Here is a 22,775-nt window from a genome sequence, read left to right as displayed (position 1 = left end):
GTAAACCGATTTTAATCAAAACCAACTGTTAAATTTCTTGTATTGACGCTCAACTTAAAAATGAGCTTTTTAGAGTAAATCAAAGCGGTGATTGGTGGTGGTTGTAGCGTTGTTCCTACAACAGAAGTTGCGGCTTTCGGCCAACTAATGGTAGAGTTTCATCTTTAGTAGGGAACGTTTTCTCGTGGATGTGACGGAGTTCGGTCTACATTATGGCGCGGAGGTATGAGCTGATTCTCTTGACAAGGAGATGTATCGTAAGCCTTGCATAAGTTCAAAGACGGGAAGCTTTACGTGTGGCGTCTACTGACCGTACTGTCCCAAAACCGCCGGTGATGTTGCCCGCTGCTAAGGAACACAAAACTATCTATAGGCACAAGAGAGAGAATTCAAGGCAAGTGGTTGCTCGTGAGGAATGGCAACATACACTGAAGGAATGGTAATTTTCTTAGCAAAACGGGTTAAGAGGCAAATGGAATCATCGGCAACTTAGGTCCGTGGTTGAATCGAAGACATAATAAAATTAGTTACTTCCTTATCCTACTTTTAAGCGAGCTTAGGGGTTTTCAGGTTGGGCGCTATTCCATAACTGCGTTTTGCAATGAGATGGTTTATGACACACAGGGATCTCACCTTTAGCTTTTTTTTCTTGTGAAAGTTCGGATGGGATTCGTCAGCGACTTTATGCATGTGTCAAGGAGCTCTCTCCGAAAAATATTGTCAGAGAGATGGTGAAGGGCATTGGCAGATTGAGCCATGTTGCACTTTGCGTTCGGGTTCTTCTTCTTAAGAGGCCAATCTTCCTCATAAGAAGTAGAACCCAAAGATAAGACGCAATACGGCTCGACGAACGATGGAGGGACCAATCGTAGGAAGTTATTTGGACTAACAAGCTTTCTTCCTCATCTCTTCCCCCTTTGTCGAAAGAAAAAGAGTGGGAGGGCTACCACAAAGCGATGTGTCAATCGGTTCCAAACTAATTCTCTGATGATGGGGAGGTATTTAGTTGGTAGTTCAACGACTTACCTTTTGCGGAAATCCAGCATTTAGTGAGCCAGCTTTTTCACCCATCCTACCCAAAGAACAAACTGGCTGGTCATAAGTGATTTTCAGAAGAGCTCAGTAACGTGATAGTCGGTTAATTTATACTAAATATACTCGTCTCAACTCGTTTATTATTTTAACCTCAAGCTAACAAATAATTTCATAACTTCAATTATGAAGCTGGACATATATTATGGATAGGAGCATTAGAAGATAATATGTGTGCCGCCTCTAGGCACATTAGGCATTAGATTTAAGGTTTTTCGGGTTGATGTTCCAGTTGCAAAGGGTAGTAACAGGTCGATTAATAGAGATCCTATCCTATGTCCCATGAACGAATCCGGGATATTCCATTAGACGGGGAAGGGATTTGAGTGGTCAAAGGCTCTTTCTACTTGTAATTAAAAAGAGGAAGAAAATATAATGATTCAGTAAAATTGGATGGCAAGTTTCACTGTTAGTAGTTAACTAACCTTGATTTGGGCAGTAAAGAGCACAGGATGAAATTGTGAGGATGATATTGAAAAAAGTCACAAGCTCCTGAAACCAGAATAGCAAAGCCTTCTCTTGTTATATGTTGCTGGCAAGGCAACTATCATTAAAAAATCAAGGTTTATGCACGTAAATTATCTGAAAAGATAATGTGTATCCAATTGGTTTGAATTCTTCATTATTAAAATTTTAATTTCTTTAAGGAAAAAACTTACCCGTAGGTCTCTGCTCTAAACTCTAAATACCCATATCCATCGCCTTACACGAGATCAACTTTCAAAACAGGATACAGTACGAGTGGTGACTTCTTCGCAGATGTCCTACCGTTCAAGACCCATCCATTCCAAGTGCTTCGATTTCTGAGAATGCAAACTAATGAGAGCCCCAGACATAAGATTTCACCGAAGTTTATTTTTCGCCAGTGGCCAAAAACAGGCGAAAAAGAGCCCGCATGTTTTTTCTCATCCCTCATGCAAATTTTCACATCTTTTATTTACATTCTCGTTTGGCTCATGTGCGAGGATCTGTTTTTAGAAGTATCCAATTCATTCCCCAGACAGTATCTCGGCGGCGTGACCGACAGTAAGTACCCCATCAAAGTGTGTTTAGTGCGACAAGAATCTAATCGAAACTTGCGTTCATTGCTAACTGAGGCTTGAGGTCCGAAGAGTGATTTAAAATGGTTCTGGTGATAGTGCTAAGACTAATGGTTGCAGTGGGGCTCGCTTTCCATCACGGATGGGCTGCTTCCATTGATTATTCCGACGACAATGTTTCCGCGGATAGTGCTGTTAAGACGCAGGTTGTGGACATTCAAAATCCGGACGCTATGAATAGCATCTTTCAACAGTTCAATTTGAGTGCGGAGCAACTGGAGCAGATGAGGAGACATTCGAACACTAAGTCATGGACGGCTGCTAACTTTGACAATAACAACTTCACGGATGCGAAGGCATTGAGGTAACATGAGGTTTTTTGTCTCTTTAATTTTTCTTGTTTCCTATCCTCCAGATTTTAGCTTCATAAAGCAAACTATTATAATTTGTGTTAATAAAGAGTAAAGTTAAAGTACTGAACCTGGGTGCTGTATATTGGCTATAAACCTTAAGAAGCTAGTAGCAGTGAAAAGGCAGTGTTCGCATTTGATGGCCGGATTGGAGGAGACGATATAATTCTCAATTAAATTGCGGGCGTAATTTTTTTATCTGTCAGGTTTATTAACGTCCGCAAACCGAGCCTTGACAGAACTGATTGCTCTGTATGAATATAACTCACAATCTTCGGGATACGCTGTAACCAAAAGCATGTCGTCGGTGCAACCGTCACTTTCTTTGGAACCGGAAAATTAAGTGCATCATTGTACATGGTGTTTCATAATAGTGAGTCTATTACAGAATACTGTGTGACATGCTCCTTGCGTCCATCATAGCTGTTTTTTAAGCAGTTATTAGCAATGGCACTGAGATAGCTGGGAGTACCAATTGCTGCTGGGGTCTTCTACATTAGCCTTCAATTCTATCTTCTTTTTTTTTATAATTGCTGGTACTGCCCTTTCAATGAATTGCATTATCGCTTCGAACAATGCAGCGAACATATTTGATCAACACTGCACCGCAACCCCTCATCCAATGCCCTGTCGCGGCCCGGAACTTGAGTTACTGTACAAATTAATATCGCAGTCAGGGTGGTGTGGAAGCAGACAGCTTTGCGAGAAGGAATAACCCCTGGATAATTTCAAAGAAAAGACTAGATCACGTGATCTGCGGAGATGATCACTCTTTGAGTCCTCCTATTGCGATTCTATAGGCACTCTCCAAGACCATCTACCTCTGAGCAGAGGCCGTCAAAATATGTTTTCTTGCTTTGCTAGGGATCTGTGGGTTTCCTTATTTTTCCTCTTATCGGTCTCTCATCGAATTGCCAAGCTCAACAAGGAAAACCGATCGAATGTTATCCGTTCGCTATATCACCAGTGGTTGGAATTTGCGCTGAGGAATGTGAGAATCCTTAGCATGGATGGAGATGGAGGGAACTTTTTCCGCGGAGGCACTTGCCTTATCTCTCCAGCCGCATCTCTATGAAGTTATGTTTATTCAATGCTTTTACAGACGAATCTGACGTTCACCTAGGTTTTCATTTCGGAAATGCGGCTTTCCTGCCATGAGACCTCTCCATAGTTCAAAAATAACCAGCCAGTATCGTGCCCAACTGTCTAAAAGCTTCTAATAAACCGTGCCCCCATTCCGTATTGGGATGAAGTCCCCGGCAACCACTTTGAACTTTGTCTCTTTGTACCAATACTGAATGTCGTCAAATTTCATAGCGTAGCAGCTGTGCATAAAGAAACTTACCGGGGGTGTTTTCAAAGTTCTAGGAATTGTATTATACATTTTCAATTTTATTAATTTCATCTATAACAATTAGATTTTTCAATATAGTTATCGTTTAATTATATGTATTTTTCCTAGCGCGAAACTAGTCTTTTCAGACCATTTTCAAAAAACGTTTTGGGACCCTCTTTTATCCACTGTGTGGATGTGGGAACAATTTTCAACGCAATTCGTTTACAACTTGCTAACTTTGGCGAGCAGTATGTGACAGTCGGTTATGCAGCTTTCCAAGGTAGTTTTTTGATAAGAACAGTTCTTGAAGTTGACGGCAAGTGTCGAATCTGTGCAGTTTCTGCTGTGTCCCCAACCGCCAGGCACCCAACGGGCTGAAAGTTTGCTCACTCCCAAATATTCGTGCAGAATTTCATGAACTTGCCGTGTTCCTATGCCTATACTTGTCTGTCGTTCTTCAACAGGTTCTGCAGGTTTAGCGTCATTTTCAGCAGTCTTTGGCCGTCTACTACGGAGATTGTCTTCTAGGGATATTCTGCCTGCTTTAAATCGATCAACTCAAGGATAAACAGTGCTTTTAGATTCTGCAGACTCTCCAAATATTCCGTGAAAATAATAATAGCTCTTTGAGAATTTACAACGTCTTCCATAGCTCCAAAATTAGCCCTAGCCTATATTTGACAACCGATTAAACCATACGCTATTCCATGGGCTATTGGAGCTCCTTAACATATGATTGCTTGTAGCAAGGTTTAATTTTAAAGGTTTTGTTTGCAAAACAAAACCTTATTAAAACCGACGCAATGTATGGTTGTCTGTTTGTCTGTCAAACGCACCTTTCTCAGAAACGGCTATAATGATTGACACGAAATTTGGTGAGAAGGTGGGAACTGTGAACGCCCAGACATGTAGTGGGTGATATCCTTTTACTTTGAGATTTAGATACATGCAAAAGGGGGGTGTAAAATTTTTTTCACCGAATATAGTCATGTTGGGTATCAAATGAAAGGTCTCTATTAGTAATTTTCGAAGTCAGTCTTAGTTTTGCGATTTGTTAAGGAGAGTGGGAGGGGTGGAAAGTGATAATTTCTTTAACGGACCCATTCTTAGAAACTACCCAACCAAAAAATCTGAAAAAAAAATCATGAAGCTGCCTCTATAGGGTGTCCAGGCCTCAAAATACTCTCTATATCGATATCTGCTCAAATTAAGTTAATAAAAGTATATTACCATATTTTTGAGGGAATGGAATAAACCCCTCCCCCCCCCCCCCCCCTTAAGTTTATCCCAGAGTTGTAGTAGTATAGGATATAATATCAAGCATATTATCCCTAAGTTTGATCAAAATCATACTATTACTAACAAAGTTACAATAGCTCAAAGTTGAATTTACCGTGTAAATTTACTGCAACTAAACTTCAATATTGCACTAAAATGAGTGTGACATGCTAAATGCATATACATAACGGACTGCGTACAAATGGGAAAGCTCTGCACTCAAATATACTCACAGAAGAAGCAAGCAAAACCTGTCACACCTGAAGCGCCGAGCTTCCGGTTTCCCAGTCAGTTTGGTTTTGGTGATTCGACTTTAAGAAGAAAACAGTAGATTCTACTCAATGCATCGCGTGCCTTATTGATAGCGAGGTTAAATTGGGGATTATTGAACTTTAGGAATTCATTAAGTCAGATTCCTAAGTACTTGATCTGCTCACTATGGTGTTCCCAACTTTGAGCTTCAAACGTCTAGCATTCTTCTGGATGGATTTACAACCAGCTTATCTAGATTTTCTCTGAAAGATGCAGACTTGCGGCTTTGTCTCGTTTACTTTTATTCTCCGTTTCTGTGGGTTTTTGCAGAGAAGTACGAGGTACTTCTTTATCGTTTTAACTGCTTTGTTGTACCGGAGGTCTGAAGAATAGACTTCATCGGCAAATTAAATCAGGTCGGTGCTGATTTCAGGGGACGAAACATCAGCCGTAAAAATGTTATACACTGTTGAGCCAGAGACGGATCCTTGCGGTACTTCAAATGTTATCAGCGAGAGATCGAAAATTTCATTTCCAACACTGACATAGAAGTGTATATCTTCGAAATGCTAGCAAGTCTTATGATCGGGATAAGGAACTGATTTTCAATTAATTTGTAAATGAGTCCGTTTACTTACACGAAGTCAAAGGCCTTTTCTAAGTCAAGAGAACAGGTTACCGAAGATTTGTTATTGACGTTTAGTCGGGTACTCACGCTATCGTGGAGGTAGCTTAGAGCGTCCTGGGTAGAATATTATAATTGGAATCCAAACTGATGGTCAGGAGTTATAATATTGAGAGGTTAGATATTGTCTTCTATTTGTAGTCAAGCCTAAAATTGATAGACCAGTAGCTTACTCCAAATTACAATTTTATTTTACAGTGTAGATATATATAAATCGATTGTCCATGCTCTCTCAAATAGTTTCCCTGAGTTAAATAGTAAGGAAATTGGCCTATAATTCTCTAGTTCGCCAAGGACACCAGATGGATGGGAACTAACCTTTATTTATGCAGTTCTTGTAGACTGCAAGTAGAAACTTGATTGAGAGCCCGGGGAGGTTTCTTATGACGAAGTTGGAAATTTCGTCATGCCCTGCTGACTTTTTACCGTATACACCAGGGAGGTGAATTGTGGTAGAAAACTTTGCGAATCCGTTTGCTGGTTGATCCGACAAATTACGTTTGGTTGCAAGTTTCTTGGAGTTCAGCCTTGGTGGTAAACCAGGCTTCAATTTATCCCAGTTTGCCTGGTCAAAAAATCTGGGAGTTGTCATTAATCGCTTTTGCAGTACCGAGGTCGAGGATAGTTTGAGTTGTACTGCATAGCAAGGTTTTACTGGAGATCACCTGAAAACTTTGGCTCAGACAGAAGAAGTATTCAAGAAAGGATTGGCTAGAAAGTCTTGTTGGGGAATTATGTTGGTGTAAAAAGGTCATGGACCCATATCAGTAGAATTCCCCCATTTCTGTTGACTGGCGTATAGCCCCAAAAGGCGAAGTATTTAGACTTTAATTTGAGATTGCCCAAGACCCAGTTGTTCAATATGAGAGTTGCATATGATATGGACGAAGACGATCAAAATCCGCCTATTATCTGTCGTTTTCACTATTGTCGCTACAGCGGAATAGGAGAGTAGGCTCTCCATGCCCACTTTCTCAAAATGGTAGTATTTCCTAACTAAAAGGTCGGCGCCAGTGTTATTGTCATTCCGGATAATGTTATATGGTAGTAGTAGATGGTGCTCGCTGTTGGGGGTTGAAGCAAGTGCTTCAACCAATTCACGGAAAGCATTGTCCCGTGAACTGGGAATAGGTTGAACAATCGCTTTTGGGAGAGTCTTACGGGCGGCTTGCGCGCATGGGACTGGACTTGTCAAGTTTTGTGACAGTTGTGCCACTGCCTTCTCGCTACCACCTTCTTGGAGACTGGCCACCCCCGATAACTTGCAGAGTGCCCAGCTTGGCTGTGGTTGCAACAATGCGGTATCTCACTTGCGGGTCTCATGAATTCTCCACGTGGATGGCTTTTTCTGCACTTTCACGCACCTGTATACGATCATACAGTTTAGGCCAAAGTACCCGAAATGGTTTATGACTAGATATTGAAAGTACGACCGCTTCTCGACGAAGGTATCGAGGCTCCCCTGAATATTCGCCTGCTCCTAACTTAGGCGAAAATTTCTGCGATACAGGCTGGACATTCTAAAATGGTGGAGCTCTACCTCTCTCTATTTAAATATAGAACACCAATGACACTACATGAGCTAATGACTGCATTGATGGTGTGCACATTATGACGGAAATGCTTCTAATCGATAATTATTTTCCCCTGAATTTTCAGTTTGTATGCATATTCGTATATTGTATATTAACTCGTCACTTTTTTGTGATGTATAGGGCGTCCACAGAGCCTTAGTTTTCAATGAGAATGTACTGCAATTTAATTATTATCACGCTTAATACTGTTCAAAACCGATCATAAACATCCATGACGAACAAAAATTTGAATCTGGGGCAATTAGACCGACTATATATTGACCGCTAAACATTCATTGATATCAACGCAAAGAAAATGGGCATATTTTGTATACCGGAAGTGTCTACTTACATAGAAAGTTACTATTTTTTGCTGTGTACACACCAAGGCCCAATCATCACAATGCCCAGAATCATTTTTCAGGGCAAACATATGGAGGCATTGTATCTAGAAAGTCGTAGTAGGCTCATTCTCCTTGAGGGATTTCATAATTCTGGAATTTCATCAAAGTTGACACCAACGAAGAAGTAAGACTAAGTGCCTTTATCTTAGTCTACATAGTTAGGATCTCTATCTCCTGTTCCTGTGAGACATAGGATCCTCCGAGAACAAATCGACCTACAACAAGTTGTACAAGTAGATGTCCAGCTGAATTAGCTTTTCATTCTGGAGCGGTTCGCACCTATGGAATGGCTTCTACTTCCTGGAGTCACTTGTTACCCACCCACAAGATATCTTGAAGAGCGAGCGTAAATATGTCAGAGGGAATAGGTTTCAGTGCGCTCACAATCTTTGTTGCAATGTGTTGTTTACTCCTACTCTCAATAATTTCAACAACAGCTCTCCTGGGAAGAAGATTCTAGGCCTTAAACCCTTATGAATGAAAGGAGAACGAAGATTAGCGTAGTAAATGTGGAATCTATTCCAGCCTCCAAGATTTAATACGTTGAAGTCCGCATTATCGAAGATGTATTGACAAAAGCTTTCACTAGGAATAGGGGGATAGTCGTTTGAGAGTGGTGAATAGTTGAGAACTTCAGTTTCATGAGTTATAGTTCTCATCTTGCGTTGCAATGTAACTCATGAAGTCTCTGCAGGATTGAGGTATTAATGTCCTAGCCTCACTGCAGAAGCTAGCTGATGAAAGATACACACTATTTGCGTAAGTCGTGGTCTACAAAGAGGTGTACTTGTATTGTAGTATTTTTATGGAGAGGTATGTTAAATATATTAAAGAAGAGGGGACACAATAGTTCTTGAAGGATACGGTGTGACTTTCCCTTAACAGAATAATTAAAGGAGAGAACGGTTGATTTCCGAAATATAGTATATGTAAACTACAAAAAAAAATATGTTGTGCCAAAACGGAAAAGCCTTCTTTCATTCTTTGTCGATCGTTAGCTACGAAAACTACCCCACGCCTCAACCAGGATTAATCAATTCGTACGAATCTTCCTATACATCTGCATATATTAATGAGTATTTATTCTGTAATTAAAATGTTTTGACTTTCAAGCACGAAGTATTCTCGTGAATTTAAATCAAAACCATTTTTGTTTAAACAATGCATGACCATGACATGACTTTCAATGTAACATTTTGAAAACTTTCACAATTTCACTTTAACCATCCGCCAAACGAATGTTGGAGTATTCAATTAATAATTTTAAAGTAAACATTTGATTTCCATTTCGTGATGACAAGGCGATGCCAATTGGATCTCAAATTTGAAAATCATTATTGGGAATAATCCTAATTTATACGTAATGAGATGTTTGAACGAACTGGATTTGTCGGACAAAATTGTTTGGTATATACACACGTTTAATATTTATATTGAGGTGGATTCATATACACTAAAATCCCGGGAAATTTAGTGACGCACCAACCATTTTCGTGGATAATCTACAAAACATTGTAGTCTAAATATGACACAAGTCAACCCAAGAGAAATTTTTGAAAAGTGTTTATTTACAACAGAAGAAGGTTTAAAAATACGTTTAGTATGCGTATGTACATAGTTACATGATTTTTAATTTTAATTTTACATAAAAAAACCTTCAATCTGCACTAAAGTTGGGACATTGTCATTTGCTTCTTCACCATATCCTCTCCTTCCTCATACTCCTACAAAATCATACACGTTGCTTTTCCTATTATAATAATTAATAATAAACCACCTCACAATGTTTCTTGATAGTGCCGAGCTTTAGTAAATCAAATATGCAAAAGGAGTCTGATATTTTTTCGCCGAATATAGCCTTGTGAAGTATCAAATAATTGGCTCTTTATGAAGCAAGTTTTCACATTGGTCGTGATTTATGAGAATGAAGAGCCAAAATGTACAAACTTGAAGGGAGACACATTCTCGGAAACGACGCGCCCCAAAGATTAGAAAGAAGTTAGACACAAAAGCAGTGGCTGTGCTCTCTAGATATCCCGGTGACTGTCCAGTATTAATTGCACATTATCAGCGCAATAAATAAGATTATTTTGTCACTTACTCCAACTCGATCTTGTAGTGGTTAACTGCGGACTTGTATAGTTGTTATTGCAACGTCACCGTGGCAAAAAAAGGTGCATTTATTCCGCGAGATGACCAAATATGAAGGTGGCAAGGTTAATGCCAAGTTTCTTCAATTCCAGTGTCAATCTTAGATCACGGCCCACTGGTAGGCCTAGCCTCAGTACTATTGTCAATAAGCCAGATGAGCTTGAAGTTTTGGGGTATCCTGACTTAATGAAACGTGCGCTCCCTGTGCAGACCGAATGATGCTGATATCCTGTCCCAATATAAAGCTGATGTAACAGCGTTGCAAGAGATGCAATGAACAGGGGCCGGTTTCCTGGAGAAACCCACCATATATTATAGCGGTCTTCCAGTAAACCATGTGCTCGGAGTAAGGGTCTTTGTCAGCCAAAAAATGAAACCTGCTGTTATCGGCTTTGAAAATAAAAGTGAAAGGCTATGCACTCTGCGTTTGCGAGGCAAATTCAGAAATATAAGCCTCATAAACGTTCACGCCCCAATGAGAACGGATTGCGCATTATCCAGTTAGCAGTATCACACGAAATGGTTGTTGGAAGTACCTGGTTTGCGCAGAAAACGGTTCACAAACGGGACCACTTTCAAGCAAATTGACCACGTGCGGATTGAACGCCGCCACCTCTCAGCCTTGATGAATGTCAGAACATATAGGGGGGCCAATATAGACTCGGACCACTATCTCGTTGGCATGGTGCTCCGAGCTCGAATTACGACACCACCCAGAATCCCCTCTGACAATCAGGTGAGAGTGAATACTGAAGCCATCCACAACACCTATAAGAAGGAAATGGATACCGCAATAAGCGCAGTCAACAGAGGTCCTGGAGATGAAGCATCAATAAATGATCTCCACAATCACCTGAAGAACGTTATCATTGATACGGCCACAAACATACTTGGCCCCAGCCGCAAAAAAAGTTGGAACCGCTGGTTTGACGATGAATGTAAGCTAGCAATGGAACGGAAGAATGCTGCATATGGAGTAATGTTGCATTCTCAAAGAACGCGGGCACGCGCAGAGACTTATCATGAACTCCGCCGAGCGGAGAAGCGACTTCACAGACGGAAAAAGGAAGCCTGGCAGAACCAACAAATCTGTTAACTAGAAAAGTACAGAGAGCAACCGCACCAGGCGCGGAAGTTTTACCAACAAGTCAGCAGGAAGAAGCCTTATACACCTCGGTGCTCATCTTGCTGAGACAAAGAGGGAAATCTGATTTCCGACAGAATGGGCATATTGGAGGGATGGGTTGGGTACTTTGATGAACTACTGAGCAACCAGAACATCGGTGAGTTGGAGGTCCCGTCAACTGTAGACGACGGACAAATACTGCCACCACCAAGTATAGGAGAAACAGTCCATGCAATTCATCGGCTTAAAAATCATAAGTCGCCAGGAGCCGATGGAATTACAGCCGAATTGGTTAAATATGGAGGCGACCAGTTACACCAAGTGGTTCATCAACTTGTGCTCAAGGTATGGGACAGCGAATCAATGCCTGAGGATTGGCAACGAGGCATTATCTGTCTCATACATAAAAAAGGGAGATATCACACAGTGCAACAATTATAGAGGTATCACGTCGCTGAGTACCATCTATAAGATATTCTCCACTATCTTGCTAGGCCGGATAGCCCCATGCGCCCACAACATCATTGGCCCATACCAAAGAGACTTCACTTCAGGCAAATCAGTAACAGATCAGATTTTCTCTCTGCGGCAAGCGATGGAAAAACTGTTGGAATATGGACAACAGTTGCACCATTTATTCATCGACTTTAAAGCCGCCTATGATAGCATAGCCAGGGTAAAACTGTACACGGCCATGGGGGAATTCGATATCCCGACGAAATTGATAAGACTCACTACGCTAACACTGACGAATGTGCGAGGCCAGATAAAAGCAGCAGGATCACTCTCAAGACCATTCGATATCAATAAAGGTCTACGAAAAGGGGATGTCCTATCATGCGTCCTCTTTAACCTGACCCTCGAGAAAGTGATCCGTGATGCAGAGGTAAATGCAAGAGGTACGATCCTCTTTAAGTCCACCCAACTACTGGCCTATGCTGACGATATCGACATCATGGGAAGAACCACCCGAGACATGCAAACTGCTTTAATCCAGATCGAGCAGGCGGCGCGAGATCTTGGGTTGCGTATCAATGAAGGCAAGACAAAATATCTGGTGGCAACGTCAGCATCGAAAACCAACCAACCAACAACATCAAACAAAATAAGGATAGGAGAATACAACTTTCAGACCGTTGACAATTTCTCCTATCTAGGGTCGAAAATCACAACCGATAACAGCTGCGATGAGGAAATCCGGGCACGGTTGTTGTCAGCCAACAGAGCCTATTTCAGCTTACAAAAACTGTTCCGCTCGAAACGTCTCAAGATAGGGTCAAAACTCTTACTGTACAAGACAATGATCTTGCCAGTCCTCATGTATTCCTCGGAGACTTGGGTTCTTAGCAAGAACAATTGCGAAGTCTTCGCCGCGTTCGAGAGAAGAATCCTCTAAAGAATTTTTGGCCCCCTACATGAGGATGGACGATTCCGTAGCCTACATAACGACGAAATCTATGAGTGATACCATGACCGTCCGGTGGGTGGGTCACTTAATCCGTATGGATGAGGATGACCCCACCCGCAAAGTTTATAAGAGCAATATCTATGGTAGAAAAAAAAGACGAGGCAGACCCTGTCTAAGATGGAGGGATGGCGTAGGTCAGGACGCCAGACAGCTTTTAGGGATATCGAATTGGTGGGCCTCGGCGCAAAACCGGGATGTCTGGAGTTCCTTATTAAGGCAGACCTAGACCAGATACCGGTTGTTGCGCCGTTGATGATGATGCTGATGACTTAATGAAAGTAATATTTTCCAATTCCTCCTTCTGTTGGCAACTGATTCCAAAATTGAAAACTGCATCGGAAGTTCTAATTGAGTTCTTTCACTTGATATCCCATATAGTTGGTAAAAAAAGGTTTTGGAAAGTAATCAGCTATTTGAGGAGGCCATTCTTACAAAAATGGTGAAAATCCCACTATTACTGACAAAGTTAAAATAGCTCAAAATTGAATATCGATACCACACTCGAGTGAGTAGTTTGACATAATAAATGCTTATATATCATATTACAATCTAAATGCAAATGGAACAGTTCCTCCGGCCTCAGGAGGGATCCATTTCGCTGATGACACCATCCTATATGCGAGCGGTCTCAGGCCCTCACTAGCCTCGCTCTCTCTCAAACTCCTAACCAATAGGGTCATTGCTTATTTCAATCAGTGGGCCCTCACCGTAAATTCCCTTAAGTCTGAGGTTATTTGCTCCAGAAACCCCAACGGCAAGTGCCCCTGGCGCACAGTGCCAGAAAGCAAAAACCTGCATTTACGTATTGCCAACCACACGCTCAAGCCGAAACCAAACATATCTGGGAATCTCCCTCAACAACAAACTTAAATCCAATCCTCACGTCTGATCTGCCAGGCCTCAGCTGCCTTGAAAACCTCCTCTCACCCCGGGCCCTATTCCCTGCCACCAAAACCCTTTTATACAAAACTCTTATTTGTCCAATCCTGACCCATGGTTTCCCAGCATGGGCCACTATGTCACCGAACGTAGCAGAAGCCCTCCAACGATTTCAAAGGACGATACTCAGGAAATGCAGGGCCAAATACAGAAGGTCAAACCTAAAATTTTACAAAACTCTCTCCTGTACGACCTCTTCGGGGTTTGGCCCATAATTCCGCATATGATCAAGCTGTCGCGCGTCAGACTGAGAAAGTGGCTGTCCCACCCTAACCCGCTGATAAAATATCTCGCTAAGCGCAGTGCATTGTTACGCGAGCAGAGGTATTTTTTTTTCTTTGCTCAATAAATAAATCTGAAATCTACAAATGGAACAGTTCTACATTCGAATGTTCTCACAGAAAAAATACATAAAATCTTTCATACCTGAAAGGCCGAGTTCCGATTTTCGACTTGTTCCTACTTAAAGTAAACCAAATTATGTAAATGTGCAGGGGAAGTAGTTTATGTCTGGTTGATCATCAATGTTCGATCTTATGGATGGGATTTTCAATAATTTTCAGAATTCAATGTGTCACCAATCATTGTTTGTCGTAAGGACTGCTTGAAAGGTGTATAAGTTGATCTATTGCAGTGTCATTTAGGGGCAAGTTATAACAACGTGGATAGCACCAAAATATTCTCCATCAAAAACCAGATATATGTCAATTTTCATAGTAATCGGGTGGACGGTGTAGAAGTTGGTCCTTCACAGCGCCATCTAATGGCGTGGTACAACAACGGGGTGGGACCAAAGTATTTTTCATGGATACATATCCACACCTATTTTCTTGGCGATTGGGTAAACGGTGTAAAAGTCGATCGGGCACAGCGCCATCTAGTTGCGAGTGCATCAAAAATACATATACATATGTATAATTTCCGGCTGAACGCTTTCGGAGGCTATAAATCACAAACAGATATATATTCCAACAATGTCCATTTTAAAGATTTTGTGTAAGCCAAAATCTTTTTAAATTCGGTTTAAATCCGGTGGAAAGGTGGAAACTGTGAACGCTTGCACATACAGTGAGTTACATCCTTTGACGTCCCCATACATGCAAAAGGGGGGTGTACATTTTTTTTTTCAGCGAATATAGTCATGTGCGATATCAAATGAAAGGTCTCGATTAGTACTTTCCGAAGCTGGTCTTAATTTTGACATTTGTTGAAAAGGTGGGGAGTGCGGGGGTTCGAAAGTGATCATTTCTTTAACGGACCCGTTCTAAGAAACTGCCCAACCGAAAAATCTGAAACAAATCAAGAGGCTGCCACTAAATAATGCCTAGGCTCCGAAATACCCTACATACCGATATCTGTTCAAATAAAGTTGTATATTAGTAGTTAGTAGTTAGTTAGTATATTACTATAATTTTTAGTAATTGGCTGCGGAACCCCCTAAATTCATCCTGGCACTATGAAATTTTGCAAAAATGTACGTTATAATATAGAGCTACCAAGTTTGGAGGAAATCACTAATACTAACAAAGTTATGATAGGCTAAAGTTGTTACTTCTTTGCAAATTCAAGACTATGAATGTCAATATCACTTGGAAATTCGCACATAATATATGCATATATTACGTGTTACGTACTAATGGGACAAATGCAGACTTAAATGTCTTTATAAAAGAAATACACAGAACCTTTCATACCTGAAGCGCCTAGGTTTCGGTTTCCCGACTTGTTATAAAATAAATTTTCCCAAACAATTATAGAACGACATATTATACATACAAAGAAATTGTTTTTTAATTCTTTCAGAGTCTATAGTATACGAAACCAAATCCGTAAGGTAATCGAATCCGTTGGATCTGCGAAGGATACAACTACCTATGAAATGTCTGCATACCCCATTTGCACACAAATCAACTCGACGTCATGGAAGGATGAGAGCAACGTTACGGTGAGATTCGCGCCATCACTCTTTGAAAATGAACACCCGAACATGTACCTGGACACTGCGGTTTTAAGGTGAGTTGCATTCAATTGCTTTTGTCCCTTTTAATGTAAGTTGAATGTAAAGGAATGTCTCATATTGATAAAATAATTTTGAAGGTAATTAATAATAATTCCAATTTTCGAATGGGTTTTTATAGATTTTGGGGTGTAAAATTGTTTCCCCGAATATAGCCGTATGGGGTATCAAATGAAAGGTTTCGATTAGTACTTTTCGCAGCTGATATTAGTTTTACCATTTGTTACAAAGCGGAGGAGTACGGGGGTCGGAAAGGGGTTAATTATTTCAAAGTCCTGTTCTCAGAAACTACCCAACTTAAAAATTTGGAAAAAATCATGGTGGTCCGTGCGCATGGTATCTAGGCCTCAAAATACTCCCCGTGACGATATCTGCTCCAGTAATATTAATGATGATATCTGTTCAATAATGCTGTGAACGCCCCTTAAGTTCATCCTAGCTCCATAAGATAAACTTTTATTCTTCTATTTTCTACTGGACGGTTTGCTAGAAATCCTACTATTATTAGCAAAGTTACCGCTTTCGCGTCAAATTACAGTGTGTTCATTAAGATCATGTACACCATAAGGAGGAGGTAATCAGGATTTAAACCCTCTAGTATAAGTAACTGAATTTAATTAATTGAATTATTTAAAAATAGGTCATTTAGTGTTCCAATCGGACAGTGGACTAGGAAGACTAATGCCCGTGAGGATAGGAATTTGGTTTAAATATCTCTTGGCAACCATCCTAAAACTGCTTCCGAAAATTGTGTGGAGTTAAAAAATGCTCATCATGTGGATTAAGCAGTTCAGCTGTAAAACGACGGTTAAGGGAAAATAGTTTGAATTTATGACGAGTTTAGAAAAATAGTCAATAGATAATGGGGCTGTTGTAATTTCCTCTGACGAAAGCAGAATAAATTTAATTGGCCCAGATTTGGGGGTCATGGTGCAACGTATGAGAGAGATAAATGAGTACAGAGCACTGTGAACCATATTCGGTTGGGCATAATTATTTCAAAATATGAGGTTTTCCATCAATTTTAACTTCGCAACTCTTTTTTTCGCGTTATTATTTCAAAGTGGTTCTTTTCATATTATCATCATCATCATCATCAACAGCGCAACAACCGGTATCCGGTCTAGGCCTGCCTTAATAAGGAACTCCAGACATCCCGGTTTTGCGCCGAGGTCCACCAATTCGATATCCCTAAAAGCTGTCTGGCGTCCTGACCTACGCCATCGCTCCATCTTAGGTAGGGTCTGTCTCGTCTTCTTTTTCTACCATAGATATTGCCCTTATAGACTTTCCGGGTGGGATCATCCTCATCCATACGGATTAAGCGACCCGCCCACAGTAACCTATTGAGCCGGATTTTATCAACAACCGGACGGTCATGGTATCGCTCATAGATTTCGTCATTATGTAGGCTACGGAATCGTCCATCCTCATGTAGGAGGCCAAAAATTCTTCGGAGAATTCTTCTCTCGAACGCGGACAAGAGTTCGCAATTTTTCTTGCTAAGAACCCAAGTTTCCGAGGAATACATGAGAACTGGCAAGATCATAGTCTTGTACAGTAAGAGCTTTGACCCTACGGTGAGACGTTTCGAGCGGAACAGTCTTTGTAAGCTGAAATAGGCTCTCTTGGCTGACAACAACCGTGCGCGGATTTCATCATCGTAGCTGTTATCGGTTGTGATTTTCGACCCTAGATAGGAGAAATTGTCAACGGTCTCAAAGCTGTATTCTCCTATCCTTATTCTTCTTCGTGTTTGTGTTTGACCAGTGCGGTTTGATGTTGTTGGTTGATTCGTCTTCGGTGCTGACGTTGCCACCATATATTTTGTCTTGCCTTCATTGATGTGCAGCCCAAGATCTCGCGCCAATTACCGCCTGCTCGATCTGGATGAAGGCAGTTTGTACGTCTCGGGTGGTTCTTCCCATGATGTCGATATCGTCAGCATAGACCAGTAGTTGGGTGGACTTAAAGAGGATCGTACCTCTTGCATTTACCTCAGCATCACGGATCGTTTTCTCGAGGGCCAGGTTAAAGAGGACGCATGATAAGCCATCCCCTTGTAGTAGTCCGTTGGTGACGTCGAATGTTCTTGAGAGTGATCCTGCTGCTTTTATCTGGCCTCGCACATTGGTCAGTCTTATTAATTTCGTCGGGATACCGAAGTCTCTCATGGCCGTGTACAGTTTTACCCTGGCTATGCTATCATAGGCGGATTTAAAGTCGATGAACAGATCGTGCAACTGTTGTCCATATTCCAACAGTTTTTCCATCGCCTGCCGCAGAGAGAAAATCTGATCTGTTGCTGATTTACCTGGAGTGAAGCCTCTTTGGTATGGGCCAATGATGTCCTGGGCGTATGGGGCTATCCGGCCTAGCAAGATAGTAGAGAATATCTTATAGATGGTACTCAGCAACGTGATACCTCTCTAATTGCTGCACTGTGTGATATCTCCCTTTTTATGTATGAGACAGATTATGCCTCGTTGGCAATCGTCAGGCATTGATTCGCTGTCCCATACCTTGAGCACAAGTTGATGAACCACTTGGTGTAAGTGGTCGTCTCCATATTTAACCAATTCGGCTGTAATTCCATCGGCTCCTGGCGACTTATGGTTTTTAAGCCGATGAATTGCACGGACTGTTTCTTCTATGCTTGGTGGTGGCAGTATTTGTCCGTCGTCTTCAGTTGGCGGGACCTCCAACTCGCCAATGTTCTAGCTGTTCAGTAGTTCATCAAAGTACTCAACCCATCGCTCCAATATGTCTATTCTGTCGGAAATCAGATTTCCCTCTTTGTCTCGGCAGGATTAGCATCGAGGTGTATAAGGCTTCATGCTGCTGACTTGTTGGTAAAACTTGCGCGCCTGGTGCGGTTGCTCCCTGTACTTTTCTAGTTCACAGACTTGTTGGTTCTGCCAGGCTTCCTTTTTCCGTCTGTGAAGTCGCTTCTCCGCTCGACGGAGTTCGTGATAAGTCTCTGCGCGTGCCCGCGTTCTTTGAGAATGCAACATTACTCGGTATGCGGCATTCTTCCGTTCCGTTACTAGCTTACATTCATCGTCAAACCAGCTGTTCCGACTCCTTTTGCGGCTGGGGCCAAGTATGCTTGTGTTCGTATCCATGATAACGTTCTTCAGTTGATTGTGAAGATCATTTGTTGATGCTTCATCTCCAGGTCCTCTGTTGACTGCGGTTATTCCGGCATCCATTTCCCTCTTATAGGTGTCGCGGAGGGTTGTGTTGTGGATGGCTTCAGTGTTCACTCTCACCTGATTGTCAGAGGGGATTCTAGGTGGTATTGTTATTCGAGCTTGGAGCACCATGTCAACGAGATAGTGATCCGAGCCTATATTGGCCCCCTTATATGTTCTGACATTCATCAAGGCTGAGAGGTGGCGGCGTTCGATCAACACGTGGTCAATTTGGTTGAAAGTGGTCCCGTCTGGAGAGGCCCACGTATGTTTGTGGACCGCTTTCCGCGCAAACCAGGTACTTCCAACAACCATTTCATGTGACCCTGCTAATTGAATAATCCGCAGTCGGTTATCATTTGTTTTTCCGTGTAAGCTATGGTAGCCAACGTATCGCCTGAATACGGGCTCCTTCCCTACTTGGCTGTTAAAATCCCCAAGTATGATTTTGATATCATATCTGGGACAGGCTTCGAGGGTTCGTTCTACTGCCTCATAGAAGGTATCCTTCTCCGACTCTGTAGGGACGTGAACGTCAATGAGGCTTATATTTCTAAACTTGCCTCGCAAGCGCAGAGTGCTCAGCCGTTCGCTTATGTTTTCAAAGCCGATAACAGCAGGTTCCATTTTTTGGCTGACTAAGAAACCTACTCTGAGCACATGGTTTACTGGATGACCGCTATAATATATGGTTTAGCGGCTCCTCTCCAGGAAACCGGGCCCTGTCCATCGCATCTCCTGTAACGGTGTTATATTGGGACCGGCTAGCTGCTCATCAGCTTCATCTCTGTACGGGGAGCGCACGTTCGAAGAAAAAATGCGCAAATCGTTAATCCGTTGTCGTTGCCGGGTCCGTCGTTTTAAAGTCCATCCTGTCCGAGGCTCCTTTCGTGGCTCCGTAACTTCGGTTTTCCGTGTAGGGTTGTCAGCCCTACCCAACCCCCAACCTGGAGGACCAAGTGATACAGTTTGTCCCGTTTTTAGGCGCGGGAGACTCGCCTTCATCCTTCTCCGTCTGCAGCTTTTCGTTACGAAAGAGCTCCCAGCGGTCACCACGTGGAGGTGGAGATAGGGTTTGGTAGTAGAGCTGTTGGTGTTGGTTCAGCAGGCATTTCCCAGGTTTTATACTCCATGGTGGGTACCAATCCACGTTTCGCCCTGGGACCTATACTACCCTTTCACCACTATGTCTGTCTGTCCATCTGTCACACGAGATATACTCCGAAACGGTGGGAGCTATTGTCAGGCAATTTGGTAAGAATATGTAGTATGTGAATCGGTACACGTGCAACAAGAAGTATCATTTTGTGTTGGGCTGAAAGGGGCTCTTCATATATGCGAAAGGGGGGACCAAATTTTTTTTTACAGGATATGGTCATGTGGAGTATCAAATGAAACGTGAGTTACAGGAGACTGAGAGCTCAAAATGTGTGCCCCAAAAAGTGAAACAGAACTTATTCAACCGAAAAATCTGAAAAACAAAATCACATCACCTATACAAAATCTAGGCCTCAAAATACATCCCATTACGATATCTGCTCCAAAAAATTAATAACAGCATATTACTTGTTTTTAGAATTTTACCGGGAAACCTCTTAAGTCCATTTTTTAAATACAAAACTTGGCATCAGTAAAAGTAATAATATTAGATAAATTCCCGAAAAATCGGAACGCAATCTAACTTTTATTAATAAAGCTACAGAAGGTCAAAATTTTCAATTTCACGTAAATTTATTGCACTTTAAAATGCCTTTGACGTCATCACAATACAAAGTGAGCGGAGTTGGAGAGATATCAAGGAATATTTTGAATTTTTAGCTGTGTGCAGGTAGAAAAACGTGTATAGAAAGTTTCTCACAAAAGACAAACACAAAACCTTTATACCTAATGTAATGTTGTAAAACCAACACAATAACAGGGTGACGTCTCAATTATGTTTCGGGGTTCAGGCTGGAGATTTAGTTTCTTTCACTGATGGCAATCTGATACATAATCATTGCATCCAAACACTAAACATGACAGATTGCTAAATAAAGATGATTGGATCCTTCAACAGAATAATGTATAGTGTCACAAATGAAAAATGGTGAGAACTTATTTAAATGGAGCTAGAGCCCAAAAATTGAATTGCTTCCGCAAAGTCCCGACTTAAAAGTTATTGAGTATGTTTCATTATCATCATCAACGACGCAACTACCGGTATCTGGTCTAGGCCTGGCTTAGTAACGAACTCCAGACATCCCGGTTTTACACCGAGGTTTACCAATTCAATATCCCTAGAACCTGTCTGGCGTCCTGGTCTACGCCATCGTTCCATTTCAGACAGGGTCTGCCTCGTCTTCTTTTTCTACCATAGATATCGCTCTTATAGACTTTCCGGGCTGGATCATCCTCACCCAGACGGATTAGGTGACCCGCCCACCACAAATTGTTATACACACACAGCGAGTCGTATCGCTCATAGATTTCATCGTTATAGAAGCTACGGAATCATCTATTCTCATGTAGTGTGCCAGAAATTCTTCGGAGGGTTCTTTTTTCGAACGCGACCTAGCGCAATTTAGTAGAATCAATTCCCAAACGACTACAAGCTGTAATTGATGCAAAAGGGTTGGGTGCAAATTGGTTAATTAATAGATTAATTAATTTATTTTTTGACTAAAATCTCCCTAAAAAGGATTTTTTTTTGTCTTTTACATGAATTTATACGAAAATACTTTTGTTGAAATAATTATGGCCGATGTTGAAATAATTTTGTTGCTCAATAAAACTAATAGGACGCCCAATCAGAGGATACACAGTTTTTACTGTTATTCAAAAAAAAAAAATTATTGGAAAAATCCATATTTTGAAGTAATTATGCCCACCTGTGCAGGTTACGGTCTATGGAAGCATTTACAAGCCGCGATATTAAGGGAAATTATATTGTTGAACGCACTATAAATTAGGCAGCCTATGTAGAAACTGAGAAAAACATCTTTTGCCAGGATGATCCTGCATCGTACACCGAAATTGGTGGGAGCAGCGTGGACTTTTCATCCATGCATGGATGATTTCATTTCATGTTTTTCTCTTCATAGGCTAAGCAGTATTGAGATATTTTAGGAACTAAGTCCCCATCATAGCCTGCAAACAGCCCGAATTCAACCCCATTTATAAAAGTAGTTCCTTTTTTCCTATAACTCTTCTTAAGTAAAACTGTTAAAAGGAAAAGTTTCTAGTGAAACACGTGTCCGCAGTTCTTAAATAAAATCTATAGTTAAAGTTTTCCATTTAATAGTTTTACTTATAATAATGCTATTCATGGAGGTAAAAAAAATAACTTTAAGCATTTCACCAAAACAGAATTATAAGAAATATTAACACCTTACTGAATAATCTATTTGATTTAAGGGGGTCATCCCGTGTGAAAGCCGTTTTTTTTGCCTTTTTTAGAAATTTTTTGTGAAGAACTGGATAAAGATAAAAATATGAATTTTCCACCATAGATTTATTAATATCTTGAGCGTGTATAGTAATCTTTCCAGTCTGATCGCATAGTTCGTTATTGAAATACAGAGCAATTTATGCACCCAAAAAAGTGTTTTTTTGCTGCCACACTAGAGGGCGCTGCGATCATCTTAAAGAAAAAAAAAATAAACGGCATTTTAACGTACAGACTTAACTACAGTTCGCAAACTAGGATTATTAAAAAATATTAAAAGCTAAATTTTTGGTGCAATGTCAAAATTTTTTTTTGTGAATTTTGGTGTTTTTTCACCGTTTCTTTAATGAATAAAAAAAACTACTGAATGGATCGCAATTATCCT

General features: G+C 41.1%; 1 protein-coding gene and 1 long non-coding RNA gene across 3 annotated transcripts in view; one reads left to right on the top strand and one right to left on the bottom strand.

Annotated features, from left to right (window-relative positions):
• Window positions 1–1,176: 1,176 nt before the first annotated feature.
• On the bottom strand, window positions 1,177–2,022 carry LOC119660585. Its single transcript, XR_005250454.1, has 3 exons — window positions 1,752–2,022; window positions 1,518–1,584; window positions 1,177–1,435 (listed from the first exon to the last, which is right to left on the bottom strand). It is a non-coding gene; the product is annotated as an uncharacterized LOC119660585 (long non-coding RNA).
• The window catches only part of LOC119660571 (protein anachronism), a 28,087-nt gene continuing 7,333 nt past the window's right edge, over window positions 2,022–22,775 (top strand). The window contains exons 1-2 of one of the 2 annotated variants that reach the window (XM_038069226.1): window positions 2,022–2,496; window positions 15,559–15,768. In XM_038069226.1, coding sequence (XP_037925154.1) covers window positions 2,216–2,496; window positions 15,559–15,768 — 491 coding nt within the window. In that variant the 5' untranslated portion in view covers window positions 2,022–2,215. The remainder of the gene's footprint in view (window positions 2,497–15,558; window positions 15,769–22,775) is intronic. The other variant, XM_038069234.1, reaches the window with a different exon arrangement.

The sequence above is a fragment of the Hermetia illucens genome, chromosome 1 (assembly GCF_905115235.1).
Source record: "Hermetia illucens chromosome 1, iHerIll2.2.curated.20191125, whole genome shotgun sequence".
NCBI lineage: Eukaryota > Metazoa > Arthropoda > Insecta > Diptera > Stratiomyidae > Hermetia > Hermetia illucens.
The sequence above is the reverse complement of the archived record's forward strand: the minus strand, read 5'-3'. Positions and strand labels throughout refer to the sequence as shown.